General features: G+C 51.9%; 1 protein-coding gene across 2 annotated transcripts; it reads right to left on the bottom strand.

The window, feature by feature from the left end:
- Positions 1-1295: 1295 nt before the first annotated feature.
- lemd1 (LEM domain containing 1) lies at positions 1296-20025 on the bottom strand. 2 transcript variants are annotated; one of them, XM_064300519.1, is made up of 7 exons: positions 8112-8205; positions 6688-6786; positions 5683-5830; positions 5061-5158; positions 4321-4407; positions 2362-2426; positions 1296-1683 (listed from the first exon to the last, which is right to left on the bottom strand). In XM_064300519.1, the coding sequence occupies exons 1-7, from the start codon at positions 8112-8114 to the stop codon at positions 1362-1364; spliced, it is 822 nt and encodes a 273-aa protein (XP_064156589.1). In that variant the 5' UTR covers positions 8115-8205; the 3' UTR covers positions 1296-1361. The 2 variants fall into 2 exon arrangements, with proteins under 2 accessions (XP_064156589.1, XP_064156588.1); XM_064300518.1 differs by lacking the exons at positions 4321-4407; positions 5061-5158; positions 5683-5830; positions 6688-6786; positions 8112-8205 and adding exons at positions 8874-8959; positions 9887-10021; positions 13237-13378; positions 19353-20025.

Below are 20025 nucleotides of genomic sequence, written 5' to 3'. Positions count from 1 at the left end.
AACTGGTGGCCCTAGACATAACTGAAGCTATATGACAAGTTAAGAAAGTCTGATGAAAACGTATTTAAACAATATCTATAAATTAAACGAGAGCAGTGATCTTCATTCCTGGTCCTGGCAGATCTGGCTGGTTTTTGTTGTTACTGGACACTTAATTGATCAATTACAGCAGTCAATTACAGTTAACTCACCTCACCTGGTTTCTCGGCTCTGAATTGGTTGCTAATATTAAGGCGAAAACAATGAAGTTCACACAACTAGAGAAATGAAAATCACAGAACTAGAGAGAGAGAAAGATTCACTGCATCCAGAGTGTGAGTTGCATACTCACGCTCACGGAATAGTGTGGTTACCATTAACAGCATCTCAACGGCCAAGGCAGACCAGCCCATTCACAGACCTCCGGAACAGACAGAGGTAACACTGCACCGAGCTCCACAGGCCATTCAATAAATCATTTCTTTATTCAAAAAACATTGAACAAACGTCACAGAGCTAGTGATGCCGGACAGAACACGACAAACGCAATTCCATTAAAAACAGGATCCAACAGGAAGGAAAACATTTAATAGCTCATTTTTTTTACCCCCTTTCGGAAAGGGCTGGGTTATCTTCCACACTTTTTTTTTTTTTTTGTACTTCCATGCGTACGTTCTCTGGAAACATCTCAAAAACAGATCTTTAAAAATGAACTAAATTCTCTAGACATAAACGGAAACGGACAGTGAGAACAGCAGGGGAGAGAATCCCGCAGAAGTCCTGTGGAGGTCTGCGCTGTTCTCCCCAGCACCGTGTCCCACTGCTGTACGAATTCGTTTTTGACCTGAACGCATCAGAATGCCTCTGAACTTTTAAGGAGTCTAAACAAAATATGACACGAACCCCAATGCCCCAATTACCCCAAAACACACTGACAGCCACGCAGGTCTGGTTTTAGCCCCCAGAATCTGTCTGGGAATCCCCTTTTACACCCACAAAAGAACAGGACCGTTTGGGTTAAGAAGCATGTATGTGGCTGTGGAAAATCTAAAAGGGACAATGGTACACTTGCATAGACATCCCACATCTTCCACTGGCAAAAACTACAAATAATACCGGAGCCCTTCGGTATCCCAGCTCCATAATTTCAGTCCTGCGCACCTGAATGTTGTGCTTTCATAAAAATCGGGAAACAAGCCAAGAGGAGAACTCAGTAGCCTGCCCCCCCCCGCCCCCATCCACCCATCCCCCCCGCCAAAGTAGAATAGTTAGTATGAAACCAAACCCTGCCCCCTCCCCCCCCTTTCCTGCCCACCCCCCCCTTCACACACATAAAGAGGGCAGAGTGGGAGGAGTCAGTACTCTTCACAGAGTGGGAGGAGTCAGTACTCCTCGGCGAGCAGGTTGGCGGGAACGTCCTGCGGCTCGGGAAGGGGCGGCGGCTCCTCTTCGGCAAGCTCCGCCCCCTGGCTCAGGTTCTCCAGCAGCGCGGCGAAGGGGTTCTCCAGGCCCGTCTCCATGGCGCCGTAGACCAGGTAGAGCAGGCCGGCCACGCCCAGGAAGACCAGGACCTGGACCCAGACGGGGACCAGCCGCCGCTGCAGCTCCCTCCTCTCCAGCGAGGCGGGGCTCAGGGGCAGGTCGGGGTACTTGTACCGCACGGGCCGTCCCGCGGCCCCCTTAATCGGCCGCCGCCGCGTGGCACTGGAGCGGGACACAGAGCAGGGGGAGGTTCGGCAAACAGCGACTGGCCCGCGCGGCGTATCACCTGAGCTCAGGTGAGCAGCTCAGGTGCACATCTGATGCCCGAATGCTGGGATAAGCCAGATCTCCAAGTGCAATCAAGACTTTCACCCGCTGCAGTTCTACACCTGCTCCACTTGCCTCACCACCTGTTTTTAACTTGTACAAATGTCTCAATCATCATACACTACAAATATCACAATCTGGATACCTATTGATGTATTCTGCTCATGAAATATGGATCACCCCCCCCCCCCCCTTCCACTGTTCCAATGAAACCACAGCGTGGTTATTCTTTTCCCACAGGGTTGTTACATGGGTGCGCGGTACGTGTAGTCTGTGTAAATGGGTGAGTGTTTCACACGTGAAGTAAACATGTTTGGCAGTGTGATGTGGGGTACAGGTGTACCCCAATGGCTTGTGAGACACACTGGAGTCCTTCTGCCCTTCAGTGTGAAGCTTAACCTTGACGTGCTCAGGTGTGACAGGTGAGGACTATAACAGCCATCCTGCATGGAAGTGCCCACACACCTGTTAAATATATTACACCTTTTATTATGTTTTTTAAAAGAGGGGGGTGGAGAGACGACTCGTTAAACTGAATAAATATTGTCGTTAATTAAGACTTTGTAAACTCACCTGATCCCGGTCGGTGTGCGATCTGCATCCGGAAACATCTCAGTCAGAAAATCGGGCACCGGGGTCTGGAGAAGAAGAGGGGACAGAGACTGGTATCAGTGACTGACAGGTTGAGAGGGGGCAGGCGGGGAGGAGACCCAGACCACCACAGGTGACGGGAGGGAGCGCCCTCTGCAGGTGAGGTGAGAAGAGATGAAACACAAAACGCCTGTAAAACGAAAGAACAGCTCGGAAGAACCTCCATCACCCACAGCCCCAATACCGAAACACCGCCCAACACCACACACCACCCACAGTCCCAACACCGCCCAACGCTGCCCAACACCACGCACCACCCATAGCCCCAACACCAAACACCACCCACAGCCCCAACACGCCAAACACCACACACCACCACCCACAGCCCCAACACCACCCAACACCGCCAAACACCACGCACCACCCACAGCCCCAACACTGCCCAACACCACACCACCACCCACAGCCCCAACACCACCAAACACCACGCACCACCCACAGCCCCAACACCACCAAACACCACGTACCACCCACAGCCCAAACACCGCCCAACACCACGCACCACCCACAGCCCCAACACCGCCCAACACCACGCACCACCCACAGCCCCAACACCACCCAACACTGCCCAACACCACACCACCGCCCACAGCCCCAACACCACACACCACCACCCACAGCCCTAACACCAGCCAACACCTCACCACCACCCACAGCCCCAACACCGCCCAACACCACGCACCACCCACAGCCCCAACACCACCCAACACCACACCACCACCCACAGCCCCAACACCACACACCACCACCCACAGCCCCAACACCACGCACCACCCATAGCCCCAACACCAACTAACACCACACCACCACCCACAGCCCCAAGTCCAACTAACACGACGCACCACCAACAGTCCCAACACCACCACCTACAGTCCCAACACCAACTAACACGACACACCACCTACAGCCACAGTAGTTCTATCGGTCGAAGAAGCGCTTTGCATAAACTGTCTCTGATTAGCCGGTGGGCAAAGCCAAGCCTCTGAAACAGTGCATGGGCACACATGGGGCTGGCACTGAAACACGGGACTCACGATGGCACAGGGTACACTGTGTGTGTCCCCCTCCCCGTCTCCCCCCAGCCACCCCAGCCAAACACGCTGCCAAACGACAATGTTACGGGGGACGTTTTTTTAGGGGGGTTTCCATGGCAACAGCCATCCCCCCCTCCCCAGCAGATATCTGGATCTTCAGCTCACTTCACAGCAGTGTGTGGCGGCTTCTCTGTGGCAGGCCGATAAGGGTTCTACTGGGGCTGGGGTGGGGGGGGGGGGTAAAGGGATTTTTCCAGATTAAAAATGACCCACAGAGGCGAGACGCACTCTGGTGATACAAATCTGCCCCCCCACCCCCACCTAAAGCCAAAAATAAATATGAATGGGGGGAGAAAAGAAGGTGCCAAGCTGCGACAGTCACACGCTATCAGCTGAGACACAAAAGAAGGGGACATCAAAAATTTCCACACAGTGATGGTTTGAAAAGGCAAACAAAGAGAACAAAAACTGAGGAAGAGAAGGAAAAAAAAACAGGAAGTGAAAGTGAATTCCTGCAGGAAACAGAAAAGGACAGAGGCTTCGATATCCCAGAGAGGGATCTCCAAAGCCTTCCACAGCTCCCACCACTAATACAACACTAATGACACAAACGGGCCACTGCACTGAGAAGGAGAAGTGGGGTGGGGGTAGGGTGAGAGGTAAAACCACTTCCCATCGACGTGAGTGAATCACTCAGAGACTACGCAACACAGAAGCGCGGGTACAGGAGAGAGGGAGGAGCCCCAGAGCCACACCGAGGAGAGAGAGAGAGAGAATGAGAGAGAGAGAGAGAGAGAGAGAGAGAGAGAGAATGAGAGAGAGAGAGAGAGAGAGAGAGCTACTCAGCCTTCAGCTGGTGCCGGGATGCAGACGACCCCAGGCCGGCGAGTGGGGACCTGCCCGTCATGGTGCACTTGTCCATCCTCCTCACGCCCTGCCGGACCCAGACCCAGACCCAAACTGAAACAGCGGGCACAGCGGGCACGCTCCCTAGCGCCAGGCTACACCCACCAACACACCACCCCTGACTCAGCCCAGCTACACCCACCAACACACCACCCCTGACTCCGCCCAGCTACACCCACCAATACACCACCCCTGACTCCACCCAGCTACACCCACCAATACACCACCCCTGACTCCGCCCAGCTACACCCACCAATACACCACCCCTGACTCCGCCCAGCTACACCCACCAATACACCACCCCTGACTCCGCCCAGCTACACCCACCAATACACCACCAGGAATCAAACCCACAGCCTTCCAGTTTCAAGCCCAGTTCCCTAAGCACTGTTCTACCCTGCCGACCCATCAGAGGGGTTCAGATGACCGACAGAAATACCCCCCCCCCCACCCCCCACCCCTAGGCCATGTCACAAACAGCTAACACGCCTACTATTGAGCACACAGGTTGTATACAATTTTGTATACTCAATAGTAGACAAGTAAGTGGTCCACACAGTATTTGAATCTGCCAGTTAAACTTCAGGCTTGTAACAAATGAGGACATTCGATTGGTGGCACTGGCCCAATTTCTGCCCCGTTCCGCCTCTTACCCCCCACCCCCCGCAGGGCAGTACTGACCGCCTGCTCCCTGTCCCACGGCCTCCGCTCACACCCCCGGCTGGATCTGCTCTCTGGCGCCGCCCTGCTGGACGAGTGCGGACTCCTGCTCTCCAGCTGCAGTCAGTGTGGACACGAGGAGGACGTCACCGCCTCCGTCTGCCGACTCGATAACCGTAACGTTTACCGTCAACCGCCAGAGAGAGCAGTCCGGCAGGGAACTGCCAAAATGGCCCAAAACGGTGAAACAGCTGAGCACTCAAAAAACACATTTAAGCGAACAGTCAAGGACAATTTGTTTAAGTATACGAGCCTGATGGTACCGCAGCTCAGTCCCCCCGATACACATACACTGTTATTGGTTTATCCATATTGTTATATTGTTTATGGAGCTATATGAGAGCGCACAATATCACTAGCCACAGTACTGCTCTTAATCACTCCCATTTCTGATTTTCATAAGATGATTAAAATCAAAATGCTTTGGTTCCAGCAGTAGGGAGACGGCGCTTTTGATGAAAGATGAACGTTGGAACCAAGTATCTAGCAAGCGTAAAGACTCAGCCAATGGTGGTACTCAGCCAGGTTTAGAGGTGAGAGGTCACAGGTCATCGCCAGGGGTTAGACAGACAGAAACTTCCCTCCTCCACCATCTGGGTGATGCTGAAGCTGGACGAGACGGAGGTGGAGGCGGAGGCAAAGACGGACGGGGAGGAGGGGGGGTAGGTGGTGGGGGCGGGAGAGGGGGGGCCACCCCGACTGCCCTCCCGGGACCCACATGGCGACGTCCCCTGCAGGGGACCACAGCTTCAGACCAGGGTTCGAGTTCGGCCCTCACGGACAGCAGTGCTGCTGGCTTTCATTCCTCCCCTCCAATCAGGGACCGGCTTACACCTGACGCACCGGGGGGGGGGGCGGCGGGGGTGCGGACGGCGCTGGATAACTGCGCTGAGTAAAACCCGGAACAGCTCTTTTTACTTCAGTCCATGTTCCAGATTTGGGAGGGTACTCCGGGTTTTACTCAGTGCAGTTATCCAGTCTAACCCTGTAACCCTGCTTCATGAAACAGGGTCCAGGTGAGTGTAATATCGGGCAAATCAGTGATATTACTGGACTATAGACTATATCAGGCAGAAGAGAAAACCAGCAGTGCTGCTGACCTTGAGGGCCAGATCTGAGTATCTCTGCTTTAAAAACTCCTCACTCTCAAAATAAACGAATGGTTAAGGAATCAGTGTCAGCGGGTGACGAAGCGATAAAAAAAGAAAAGCTATAAAATCGCTGCTCTCTAGAGACGCTTTCGTTCCCAGCCACCGGCTCATGCTTGAAAAGAAAAGAACAGCAGAAAAACGGCGATAAAAGGAGAGGGAGAGAGGGAAGGGGGAGGTGCACCAGGACTGGTAATCACTCAAGGAAACACCCGAAGTGTGATGGAACGCCACCAGAGGAGCTCAGAGAGAAAGCCAGGGGGAACCGATTCTGTCACATTTTGGGGCGACTGTTTCCTGACTAACCAGATGATTGACAGATTGATTGATTGATTGACACACGGTGTTGAGCCCAGCCCCCCCAGACCAGGTGAAGACCAGAGTTAGCACGAAACCCCTCCCACAGGAGACAGTGATAAGTCGGGGACAGGAGAGAGTACCCCTGGCACCACGGGCCGGTCCGCACAGGCGCTGGGGTCACCCCGGGGGTCAGGGTCCCATAGGGGGATGCACACCAAAGGAGAGCCACACTTCACTCTCTGAGGGGTGACACAGATGGCCTGAGGTCAGGGCTGGAACCGCACCATTACACAGACATTACACATACATTACACAAACATTACACATACGTTACACATACATTACACATACGTTACACATACATTAAATAAACATTATACATACCTTACACAAACGTTACACAGACATTACACATACATTAAATAAACATTACACAGACATTACACAGACGTTACACATACGTTAAATAAACATTATACATACCTTACACAAACGTTACACAGACATTACACATACATTAAATAAACATTACACATACATTACACATTACATAAACATTACACAGACATTACACATACGTTACACATACACTACATTACACAGACATTACATTTAGCATTTACTCATATTCAGAGTGACTTACACAGCGATTGCATTCAGGAGAGGACAGCACTGAAGAGTACAGTCCTCTCCTGGGAGGGCTCTAGCTAGCATTTTGTTCCAAGCAGTACATGTGCTCCCAAGTTTACGGGCACACTAATGCCTTAGCTAATTATTAGATCTGCTCTTAAATTATTTACCCAGTTAAGATATACTTCTTTATTGAACCCCGTGGTGTAATTAGTCCTCTGCATTGGACCCATCCCAGTTACTTAGGAGCAGTGGGCAGCCACAGTGCAGCGCCCAGGGACCAGCTCCAGCTCTGAGGCCAGTGCCCTGGTCAAGGGCAACTGCAGTTAGCACACATCAATATTCAGGAGCAAATGCCCCTAAAATGGAAACACTGTACAGCCCTGCTTGGAATTGAATGTGCAACCTTAAGGTTACAAGCCCAGTTCCCCAACCTTTATGCTACACTTCCACCCTGAGGCGGAGGAGGGGATTGCACAGGCTGCCTCTCCCCCACCCACCCACCTGATCCGCAACATTAAAGTTCCATCGTCTGTGACATCACAATAATGTCAGAACAAAGCCAGAGCCAGACACTGGGACAGCTGCAGAGCTGTTGGTTTATTACAGCTGTAAGAGCAGGTCTTTACAGCAACAGAGGCCATAAAGATCTGCAGCATCTCCCTGTCTACCCCCCCCAACCACCCCCCCCCCCCCACAACAGCAGGCCTTCACAGCCATAAAGATCTGCAGGATCTCCCGGTCTACCCCCCCCCCCACTCCGCCCTGCCCCACCCCTCCCCAACAACAGCACGTCTTCACAGCCGTAAAGATCTGCAGCAGCTCCCTGTCTACCCCCCCCTCGCCTTCCCACAACTTTACGATATACAACATAAACAAGATATCTGTGAAACTGTCAAACGCGGACAAGTGCAGTATTTCATCGTGGATTTACCATTCTTGAAGAGGGGATAAAACACTGGGGATAGTAATGATTCTCATCGTCCTGAGAGTGCCGTCGCACCTGTTGAGTAGGGCCAAAATAACATCAGCGCCCCCACTTTAGAACTGCCACACTTCCACAAACAATAGCACACTTCTGCCACAAGATGGCAGTGCTGCACTAGAGGAAAAAACTGCCACATTTTAATGGACAAATTTTTTCTCCCCAAAATTAAATCAAAGGCATTTTCCACCTTAATCCTGGATGACTTGCAGGAATGTAATATAAGAATATTTACTATAATATTTATTTTTGGTTGATTTTGTTTCATGACAAACACTGCATGAAGGACACACTATAAATGAAATCATTCGTTAAGCAACAGGATCCTCATTACTGCTGTGGGTCTTGCAGTTACCAGAAAGCATTACATCATCCAGGGAGAACCGTATCTCTCACACCTTTATCTCCTTATAACCAGGGCTACAGAGGGGCTGGAGCTCGGGTTCGAGCGCAAGAGCAACGAGATCCCAATCTGTCGGCCCGCTCGCCAAACACCCACCATCGCCCGGCTGGTGCCCAACCAGTTACAGCCCAACTGGTCTACTGGCACGCCAGCAGCGGCTACGCCCCGCCCCGCCCCCCCCCGGGCGCTCGCTGGAACAGCATTTACACACCGCTAAACCTGCCAAACCCGCCCAAACGACGCGCCCCCCCCCCCGGCCATCTCGGGGGGTCAGGTGATCGGCGCGGGGGCGGCGAGGGAACACTCGCCTGCTTGCTTCCCAGCTGGCCGCGCCTCGAACCCGTCACCACGGCGACGGCCACCGGCTCCGGACCCGGGTCTTCGCACTCGCCACCTGGAGACGGACGGAGGAGGAGGAGGAGGAGGAGGAGGAGGGGGAGGGGGAGGAGAAGGAGGAGGAAGAGGTGCCGCTCAGGGATTGGACGAGGAGAGGCGTGCGTATGCGACGCTCTCAACATTTAAAAAAAAAAAAAAAAAACCAGGGCTGATGCAATCAAACCACAAACACGGCAAGAGATGGGAGAGCGAAGGAGACACCCCCTAATCCCTCCTACACCGCCCCCCCCCCCCTTTTTTAAAAGGAAGCCAGCCAGTGCATTACTGCACAAGGTGAGTTTCATTCCAGCAGTTGATGAGATTTGGGGGCGCTGCATCTCTGGGGGGGTTTGGGTAGAAGCCAGGTCACTGAGTGGAGAGTCAAAAAGCAGAGTTGGGGGGGGGGTGTGAATGTAGCCCTCTATATTGGGGGGTGGGGGAGGAGGGGGGGGGCCTGGTACTGGACACACTCTCTGTGTTCCGCCCTGACGAGCTGAAACGGGTTAGAGGGCTTAAACCACATGTAAGCTCTGCAACTCTCCAAAGCCAAAGACAACCAAATCAACAGACTTCACACACGAGACTGCTTCTCTCGCCAAGCCAAAAACAGTCAATATTTGCGGTGACAGAAATAACACACACACACACACACACACACACACACACACACATACACAGAGCACAAGCCTTCTGTTCAGGCGAGATTTGAGCTGAAATCGGCGGATGGGGCTTTGTTCTCGCTGCAGTTAACGTGCAGGAGAAGGCTTCAGGAACCCCATAATGGGCGGGGCTACCGGTGTGATGTCATTAACTTGAACAAAACATACTTTGCTCTCTGGGTTAGTCCAACTAGTGCTGCACAACCCATGGCAGCTCCGCCATTTTGTAATTCAGGCAGCCTGGCTCACTCTCCCAAACGGCCGAACCGAGGAGGGTGATCCCGTACCTGGATTATCCTCTTCCTCCTCATCTTCCTCGCTGTCGGAGTACTGGTCGGCCTCGTTGGTGCCGTTCTGGTCAGGCAGCGCAGCTGGATCCAGTAGCCTCTGCAACTTCCTCTCATACAGAGCCCGAGTGGAGGCTACCGTCCACACGCACCGCACACACACGTACCACACACACCACACACGCACCACACACGCGCACACACACACACGCACCACACACACACACACACCCACCGCACACACCACACCGCACGCACCACACACACACACACCCCCACCGCACACACCACACACGCACCACACACACACACACACCCCCACCGCACACACCACACACACACACACACACACACCCACCGCACACACCACACACACACACACCCACCGCACACACACCACACGCACCACACACGCAGGCACGCACCACACACGCACACACACCACACACACACACACACACACACACCCACCGCACACACCACACACACATACCACACACGCAGGCACGCACCACACACACACACGTACCACACACACACACCCACCGCACACACACGTACCACACGCGCAGGCACGCACCACACACGCACACACACACCCACCGCACACACCACACACACGTACCACACACACACACACAACATACACGCAGGCACGCACCACACACGCACACACACCACACACCCACCGCACACACCACACACACGTACCACATGCGCAGGAACGCACCACACACGCACACACATACCACACGCACACGTACCACACACGCAGGCACGCACCACACACGCACACACATACCACACGCACACGTACCACACACGCAGGCATGCACCACACACGCACACACATACCACACACAAACACGCATGTACACAAGCAGTCACCAGACACGCATGCACCACACACGCACACAGGCACCACACACATGAACCACAAACACACACACGCAGGCACCACACACACGCACACACCACACACACAAACACACACACACACACACACACACAAAAGTTATCAAGCGGACTGGTTTAAATCTGCGCAGAGGCAGAAGTTGTGATGCGTGTCATCCTTTCATGGTCTAAGAGCTGCTGCCTTCTGAGAGGATTAAGAGAACCCAGTTATAATCCTCACACAAACTCCTCCCTGCCATTCTTCCGACGCTTTATTCCTCTTTTCATACTCTCTCTATCCCTCCGTTTCTTCTTATGCAACATTAGAATAATGCACAATCGCTACTAAACAAGCCCATTCTCCACAGACCACCGCCAGAACAGCCCTACCCCCATTCTCCACAGACCACCGCCAGAACAGCGCTACCCCCCCATTCTCCACAGACCACCACCAGAACAGCGCTACCCCCCATTCTCCACAGACCACCGCCAGAACAGCCCTACCCCCATTCTCCACAGACCACCGCCAGAACAGCCCGAACCCCCCATTCTCCACAGACCACCGCCAGAACAGCCCTACCCCCATTCTCCACAGACCACCGCCAGAACAGCCCTACCCCCCATTCTCCACAGACCACCGCCAGAACAGCCCGAACCCCCCCATTCTCCACAGACCACCGCCAGAACAGCCCTACCCCCATTCTCCACAGACCACCGCCAGAACAGCCCTACCCCCCATTCTCCACAGACCACCGCCAGAACAGCCTGAACCCCATTCTCCACAGACCACCGCCAGAACAGCGCTACCCCCCATCCTCCACAGACCACCGCCAGAACAGCCTACCCCCATTCTCCACAGACCACCGCCAGAACAGCGCTACCCCCCATTCTCCACAGACCACCGCCAGAACAGCCCTACCCCCCATTCTCCACAGACCACCGCCAGAACAGCGCTACCCCCCATTCTCCACAGACCACCGCCAGAACAGCGCTACCCCCCATTCTCCACAGACCACCGCCAGAACAGCGCTACCCCCATCCCTCCACAGACCACCGCCAGAACAGCCCTAACCCCAGGTCAGTTACAGACGAGCCCCCCCCCCCCACAGCTCGTTCCTGTGCTTCCTGCGCAGCACGGGCTAAACTCTGTCCGTCTCTCTGTCCCCGTCTGTCCCTCTCTCTGTCCTTCTGTCACTCTGCCCCCATCCATCTGTCTGTCTCTCTGTCCATCTCTCTCTCTGGCCCCATCCATCTGTCTGTCAGTCTGTCCCATCTGTCTCTCTGTCCATCTCTCTCTCTGGCCCCATCCATCTGTCTGTCCCATCTGTCTCTCGGTCCATCTCTCTCTCTGGCCCCATCCGTCTGTCCATCTGTCCCCATCTGTCTCTCTGTCCATCTATCTCTCTGACCCCAACCGTCTGTCTGTCAGTCTGTCCCATCTGTCTCTCTGTCCATCTCTCTCTCTGGCCCCATCCGTCTCTCTGTCCATCTCTCTCTCTGGCCCCATCCGTCTCTGTCTGTCTGTCCCCATCTGTCTCTCTGTCCATCTCTCTCTCTGCCCCCCCATCTGTCTGTTTCAGTCTCTGTCCCCGTCTGTCCATCTCCACCTGTCTCTGTCTCAGTCTCTCTCTCTCGCTCAGAGGCCTATAGCAGCTCGAACTCCCTCCAGAACCCCCCCTGCTATTATATTAATTACCCCCTTTTAACACTTTGCTTTATTTTCATACCCACTGCTACACACTTCCTCACAGTTCATCCCCCCCCCCACCCCACCTACCAACTTTACGTTGGATAATACCGTAATTTGTATCTGTAATTAAAGTCTCTCTCTGACACAGCAGGTTGCCCCAGATAATGGCCTCTATTAAACGTCTTCATAAAAATAGCCCTACTAGTAATAACGCCAGAAAAAAAAGGGCGACCATTTTACTGTAGAAATGAGAAAGTGTAAATTATGAGCAAGGGGGAAATAACACTGTCAGGCAGGTACAGAGTCAGACTCAACGGAACTATTTTTTAAACACAGCTGGGAAAAAAAAAACAGATACGGCTAACAAATAGCCTGCAAACGGGGGGTGGGGAGGGGCTATTCCAGTCCTGGGGGGCCGGTGAGTATGCAGGCTTTTCTCTTCACTAATTACAGCACCCTGGCTAACACTCGCAGATTAGAACAGAGTTTCCCAAACGCATTCCCTTCCGCGGCACACTTCCCAAATTTACAGAATCTCACGGCGCACCACGCTCTCTAAAGCCAGCGATGGTACTGACGTTGATCTGACACGTCAGCAGTAGGTCCAAATGCTCTTTTGGGATTTTAATTAAGTGATACGCATTTCAATTACCACCCAGCAGACAGCAGGTGGCCAAAGAAGGATCAGCAATACATCACACTGCCACCTACTGGCTGGAGGGCTGAACTCGCGCTGCACAGGATTAGGCTGCCTGTTTATGCTCACCTACGATCGGGCCGACCTTCACCCCAAACTGCAGGAGCTGTGCCTTCAGCTCATCGTCCGTCAGCTGGGCGACGTCCATCTCGTCCGCTTCCTGCTCCTGCCGTTCCGCCTCTTCCGCTTCCTCCTGCACGCTGGGGTCCTCCTTTGAGACAGGAAGTGACATCACACAGTGAGCGGAAGGCTCCCGATCTGAGCTTATGGTTTATAACGGGGCATCTGTTGGAAAAAGCTGCCAAGCAGGCTCACTGATCCCCGTGTAATCTGGATGGGCTGACAGATACGGATATGAAGAATTAAAGGACACTTCTTCTGGCTCAAATCTGTGATGTTGGAGGAGACTTACAAATCTGTAGTCACCTGGGACATGTTTCCACAGTGGAGCAGGCCTCAAAACCAACGGCACATTTCATAAAGCTTTTCGGAAACCAAAACGTTGCCATTTTAAAGAAATTAGCTCAGAGATACTTGAGTGAACAGGACAAATTCAGATACGGTATAAATACAGATCAAGTGCAGTAAGCATTGCCTACACTGAAGTACCAGTTATTCGACTGGAATGAGACTCTAATTATAACTGTAGTGGCATATAAAAACCCTGTTCTTCCAGAGAAAGTTCATTTTGCTGCTAAAAACTCAAAACTTCTGCATAACTTAGCGTAGTTTTCTTTAGCATCTGATCTGAAAACACTACAAAGCTTTTTCTTCTCCCCCCCCCCCACAGCTGTACAATAATGTTCAGCAGTGTCACCTTAACGCTCCCCCCCCACACCTGTACAATAATGTTCAGCAGTGTCACCTTAACCCTAACCCCCCCACACCTGTGCAATAATGTTCAGTAGTGTCACCTCAACGCTCCCCCCGCCCCATACCTGTACAATAATGTTCAGCAGTGTCACCTTAACGCTCCCCCCCACACCTGTACAATAATGTTCAGCAGTGTCACCTTAACGCTCCCCCCCACACCTGTACAATAATGTTCAGCAGTGTCACCTTAACGCTCCCCCCACACCTGTACAATAATGTTCAGCAGTGTCACCTTAACGCTCCCCCCCACACCTGTACAATAATGTTCAGCAGTGTCACCTTAACGCTCCCCCCCACACCTGTACAATAATGTTCAGCAGTGTCACCTTAACACTCACACCTGTACAATAATGTTCAGCAGTGTCACCGTCATGCTATTCCAGGCACGGATTCATCAGCTGACAAAAAGGGCTGGGTGGGAAAACACCGATGGTGTGATAATGGAAATAATGACACAAATCGCCACGGCGACAAAACCGTTCAAAATTCAACCGACCCCCGGGCACGGGCGGGAATAAAATCAGGGGATTTACGGGCGGGTGCGGCTCTCTCCTGCATCAGGATTCTCAAAAGCAGAATGGATGGAAAAACACACACTGTGTAGAGTCACGCTAGCAAACAAGCACACCGCACCGCACGAGTCAGACGGCCGTTTACAGGAAGAACCACGAGATTCGGACTGCACACCCCACTGCCCCGCACACACACACACCCCACCCCCCCCCAACCACACCCCCCTGCCCTGCACACACACCCCCCCCCCCCCCCAAGCACACCCCACACAAATGACTAGGGGGTTGGACTCCTTGGAATTTCGTGTAAAGTGATCCCATACCCGTCAGAACCCCTCCTTCTGCTTTCACCAACAACAACAAAAAGTGTTTTTCCATCATGTCAGAGAATAGAACGACTTTCCGCCACCGAGCGGGGGAGCTGCCACTCCATTTTGTTATATAACACTGAAGAAAGTTCGCGTGGCGGTTATCCCCAAATTAAAGCGCTACCTCAGGGCAGTCATAAGGAGGCGCACACAGAGCCCCAGCAGCTCTCCGCACCCCTCCGCACACCGTCGTTCAAACGCCGTAATTAAAAGGCACTGCCGAGAGGACAGGCCATTCATCCGGAGGCCCGGGAGGGGGGGGTCACACAGCCCCCGCCACACAAGACACACTCCTGACCCTCCGATCACGAGAGGAAAACATCACAGCCCGTTATTATTATTATAATTATTATTATTATTAGCATTATTCAGATGGAAATATTTTCCAGGGCCTGCATTCACAAAGTATACAGTGCTGACCTAGCACCTGGTTTTCATACCTTCATCTTCAGACCTGAACTTGTTGTTGGCCTATTTTATTATTTTACTTTTTATTTTGTTTTTTGTCATTTTCCCTTTTCACCAGGCCAAGGACAGGTAGGCAGTTAGACTCCAGATGATTTTTTTTTTTTGGTTATTTTTTCAGAGAAGAGTGGTCAAAAGGCTTAATATGCAGGCCAAAGAATACAATTTGTTTCTATGTTTTTTGTAATATTGTAATATCTGGTCTAGTCAGTGCAATCAGCATGTTTGCTTTTGATTTCGTCTGTTTATTCTCTTTTTGTAAATTAACCTGCAGAGTAAACTTCTGGCATTTTTTGGCAGGTGGCTAGCCGTTGGTTCCACAGGAGAGGTCTCCTAAGGTACTGAAAACCTGGGGAGATTATTACAGAGTTTAACAATGTTAACCTAGGGCTGCCCAACCCTGTTCCTGGAGATCTACCGCCCTGTACGTTCACACTCCAACCCTAAAAAAACACAACGCCTAGAGAACTTTGCTTGGGTCTGCGGAACAGGTACACATCCATGGTCATGTCTTAAAGGGCCTGAGGAACAGTTACACATCCACGGTCATGTCTTAAAGGATCTGTGGAACAGGTACACATCCACAGTCATGTCTTAAAGGATCTGTGGAACAGGTACACATCCACAGTCATGTCCTAAAGGGTCTGAGGAACAGGTACACATCCGCAGTCATGTCTTAAAGGGTCTGAGGAACAGTCACACATCCCCAGTCATGTCTTAAAGGGTCTGAGGAACAGTCACACATCCCCAGTCATGTCTTAAAGGGTCTGAGGAACAGTCACACATCCCCAGTCATGTCTTAAAGGGTCTGAGGAACAGTCACACATCCACGGTCATGTCTTAAAGGGTCCGAGGAACAGTCACACATCCACGGTCATGTCTTAAAGGGTCCGAGGAACAGTCACACATCCACAGTCATGTCTTAAAGGGCCTGAGGAACAGGTACACATCCACAGTCATGTCTTAAAGGATCTGAGGAACAGTCACACATCCCCAGTCATGTCTTAAAGGTCTGAGGAACAGTCACACATCCCCAGTCATGTCTTAAAGGGTCTGAGGAACAGTCACACATCCACGGTCATGTCTTAAAGGGTCCGAGGAACAGTCACACATCCACAGTCATGTCTTAAAGGGCCTGAGGAACAGGTACACATCCACGGTCATGTCTTAAAGGATCTGTGGAACAGGTACACATCCAAGGTCATGTCTTAAAGGGCCTGAGGAACAGGTACACATCCACGGTCATGTCTTAAAGGGCCTGAGGAACAGGTACACATCCAAGGTCATGTCTTAAAGGGTCTGAGGAACAGGTACACATCCACAGTCATGTCTTAAAGGGTCTGAGGAACAGGTACACATCCACAGTCATGTCTTAAAGGGTCTGAGGAACAGGTACACATCCACAGTCATGTCTTAAAGGGTCTGAGTAACAGGTACACATCCATGGTCCCGTCTGAAAGAGCATGACAGCAAATCAGTAAGATTACAACGTCCTGTTCAAGATTTCGAGAGACACGGAAATCACATTTAGCATGTTGCATGTTACACTGCCCCAAGGGAAGATAAGGATTAATAAATAAATAAGTCCAGCAGCAGAAGAACACTGACAGGCTCTCTGTTAACATGCCTAAACATCATCTGCACACGCACTGAGCCAGCCTTTTCCTCCAGCTCACTCAGCTGTAAAAAATTCTGAACGCACGATTACCTCCCACAGCGATCAGCAGTCGCACCAAAACCCCATTTTTTTCCAATGCCATGTTCTCTCCGCTCACGGATCACTGGCTAATCAAAGCGCGTATTAATGGCAAAATGTTTTCTGGAAGAGTCCGCCCCCCAACACCCCCCCCCCCAGGGCAGTAGGGGGGCATGAATGACTCCCAGAGAGCAGCATTTTTAGGCATTCCACGCCTTAGCTGGGAAGCCTGGAATTCCAAGGCTGAATCCAAATGTCCGGTCTTCCCCGCTGGTGCACACTGGAGGACTGGCCAGAGTGGTCAGGGCTGCCCGATTCTACACTTCATCAAGTCTGCAAAGGGAGCTCATGCGGACTTTCATGCAGACATCCAGAGAGCCCGCTTCGGAGCAGACTACGCCAGTGAGATTACCCAAAATTCATAGCAATAAGGATGTGACAATATTTATAAAAGACGAGAAGGAAGGAATGTCAAAAAAAAATTTTTTTATAAATAAAAACAATAATTAAACCCATATCCACAACACCGAACGAGGCCCGAAGTCCAGTCTCACTGGCACATGTTATGCCCTCCAAGCCCCTGCAGACTTCACGCAACATCACTGAACACTTCAGACACCGTCACAGTGCGTAAGACTGAAGTGCGTGAGGGCTGAGTCTGCCGGGCTGGAGTGCGGACAGCTGGATTCAGCCCAAGAGAGGAGTTCACTGAGCGTACGGTCAGCTTGCATCCGGAACACCTAAAATAGCCCAGAGTACTATGGATAGGGAATGCCATATACACACACACACGCATACACACACACACACACACACGCACCAAACACACGCACACACACATGCGCGCACACACGCACACACATAATACAGCCAAAATAGTAAGCCCTAGCTGGACACCACTGCCGTCAACGAGCTGCTTTAAGACTTGATTTTCAATTTGTTTTGTTTTAAAAAAAAAAAATCATTTTTCACATACTCCTGAGAGTCCAAAAACTGGAGGAAACTGGCCTGACTGCTCACGGTGCAAGAAAGTACAACCCAGATTACAACCCCCCAAACCCCTCACCGCCCCCTCGCCCCTCCCCCCCCCCCTCCCCCGAGCGAGGCCTCACAGATCTGCGGTCGCCCTGTCAGTCAGGCGCACTTTAGTGCTGACCCCGCAGAAAGCTGGGTATCGGTTGCCCCGGGCGCTGACAGCTGCAGAGAGCATCGCTTTACAGCCCTGCTGGTGTGCTGACTTCAGCTCCTGCTCCTCGCAGGACACCGTTTGAATGGAGAAGGTACTCCGTTTCCCCCACGGGCCTATGGCTCCACACCCAGGGACAACATAATGGGACATACTGGGAAGGGGGGGTGGATGGGTGTACCAACAAAAAAACATATATAAACATCTTCCAAGTTAAGATTTCACAAAATCTGAAAGTAAAACTGCAGCTGGTGTGCAGGGGTGGGGCACTGCGAGCTCCTGTCTTTGAAGAACATCGTAATTTTAAGAAGTGCATGTGGGGAGGGGGGTCCCCATTATGAGCCTCTTAATGTAAGAGGTCAGAAACATCTTCATCACACAGAAATAAAAGCCCGCATGTGGAGGAGTGCCGTCGGGTGGGCTTGTGTTGAAATGAAGGGCATTACTCGCGGCCAGCTGCGACACGTCTTTAATATGGGATTAGAGATTAATCCTTTGCCTTCCCACCGACCAGACAGAGGCGGGCGGGCGGATTACGCGGCAGAATTCTAGCCGCGTTTGAAGGGGACAGGCACGTCCGCGGAGGTTGAAGGCGTTCCCTTTTGACAGGGAATAATATGGACCCCGGATCAGCCCCGGCGCTACTAATCCCGTGGGAGAATTAACCGGCGAGAGTACGAGTTTAATTAAACCTCGAGACGACGAAATAAAGCGAACTGACGTCATCTTTAAAATGTTAAAGTGCAGAACTTTAGACGGGCAATACCTATCTAAATACCGAAGGCCGCGCGCGTGTCGTGTTATGTGGGCGTTAGGTGGGCATTCGGAGGCAATGCATGTGCACCGTTCAAACGAATGCCAGCTGGACCGTTCTGCTGACATTCAATTCAACTTCATCCAAATGTTCCCGCAAGATCATTGACATGCACGGTCAGTAAAAATGGCCGGGTCATCTCATTACATTACAGTCACGCGGGTGTAAACTATATAACCCTCCCAGAGGAGTTTAAAATCTAAGCAACAATTTCAAAAACCCACGAAACTCCAGATTGTGTGTTTACTTTGAGAAGTCACGGAAAACTCACGACGTTGTTTCCTTGCACATGGTCCTCCTCATCGCTGGAGAAATCGGCGGCGCCCTTCTTGGACACGTATTTCATGTACAGATCCAGGTACACCTGTTTCTTACTCTCCCCCGGAGGCAGGTCCACATTGTTGGCGACCAACTCCAGCTTCAGCCTCTGCTTAGAGAACTGAGCCGGATCCTGGGCGAACACGGGCATGTCAGTGTCCACGCCAAGGGGAAAACCTTCACCCACCGTACCGGGCTGCCGCGGTTTGTTGCTCAACACTTGACCCAGCTGGGGTGTCCCGTCTTTACTGACAGGCTAGCTGCCACCTGATCTATGACGCCGGACACCAGTGGGTGTCCATCTCTAGGAACAGCCGCACCGACAGCTGAACTGCATTGAGCACAAAGGTCGTTTTTCAAAGTCTTCCAATGAAGGAGCACTTCTCCACTCCACTCGAACAGGTGCTTCTTGTCGCAAAACTGACCTTGGGTTTAATTAGAACAAGTTAAAACACTTAGGCTCATAAAAAAAAACTACAAATGGTGAGCAGAATTTGATCGGGTTTTTTTGCATTGCAAGCTTTATAGAATGCAATCTTTCAACTGAGCGAAAAAACTAGGTAACTTAGCAAGACGCGCCTAAGCACAGCAAACAAGCTAATAAGTTCCCACCCTAGGCTGTATGG

Source organism: Anguilla rostrata, chromosome 11 (genome assembly GCF_018555375.3).
Source record: "Anguilla rostrata isolate EN2019 chromosome 11, ASM1855537v3, whole genome shotgun sequence".
Taxonomy (NCBI): domain Eukaryota; kingdom Metazoa; phylum Chordata; class Actinopteri; order Anguilliformes; family Anguillidae; genus Anguilla; species Anguilla rostrata.
The sequence above is the reverse complement of the archived record's forward strand: the minus strand, read 5'-3'. Positions and strand labels throughout refer to the sequence as shown.

Bases quoted from the DNA above. Each gene is read 5' to 3' on its own strand.
- lemd1 (XM_064300518.1), bottom strand. From the start codon at position 19,550: ATGCCCGTGTTCGCCCAGGATCCGGCTCAGTTCTCTAAGCAGAGGCTG. The intron at 8,960-9,886 runs GTACGGGATCAC...GTCCGTCTCCAG, and splicing joins GGAGGAAGAGGATAATCCAG to GTGGCGAGTGCGAAGACCCG. The intron at 2,427-8,873 runs GCGAGTGTTCCC...CTTCTTCTCCAG, and splicing joins GCCAGCTGGGAAGCAAGCAG to ACCCCGGTGCCCGATTTTCT.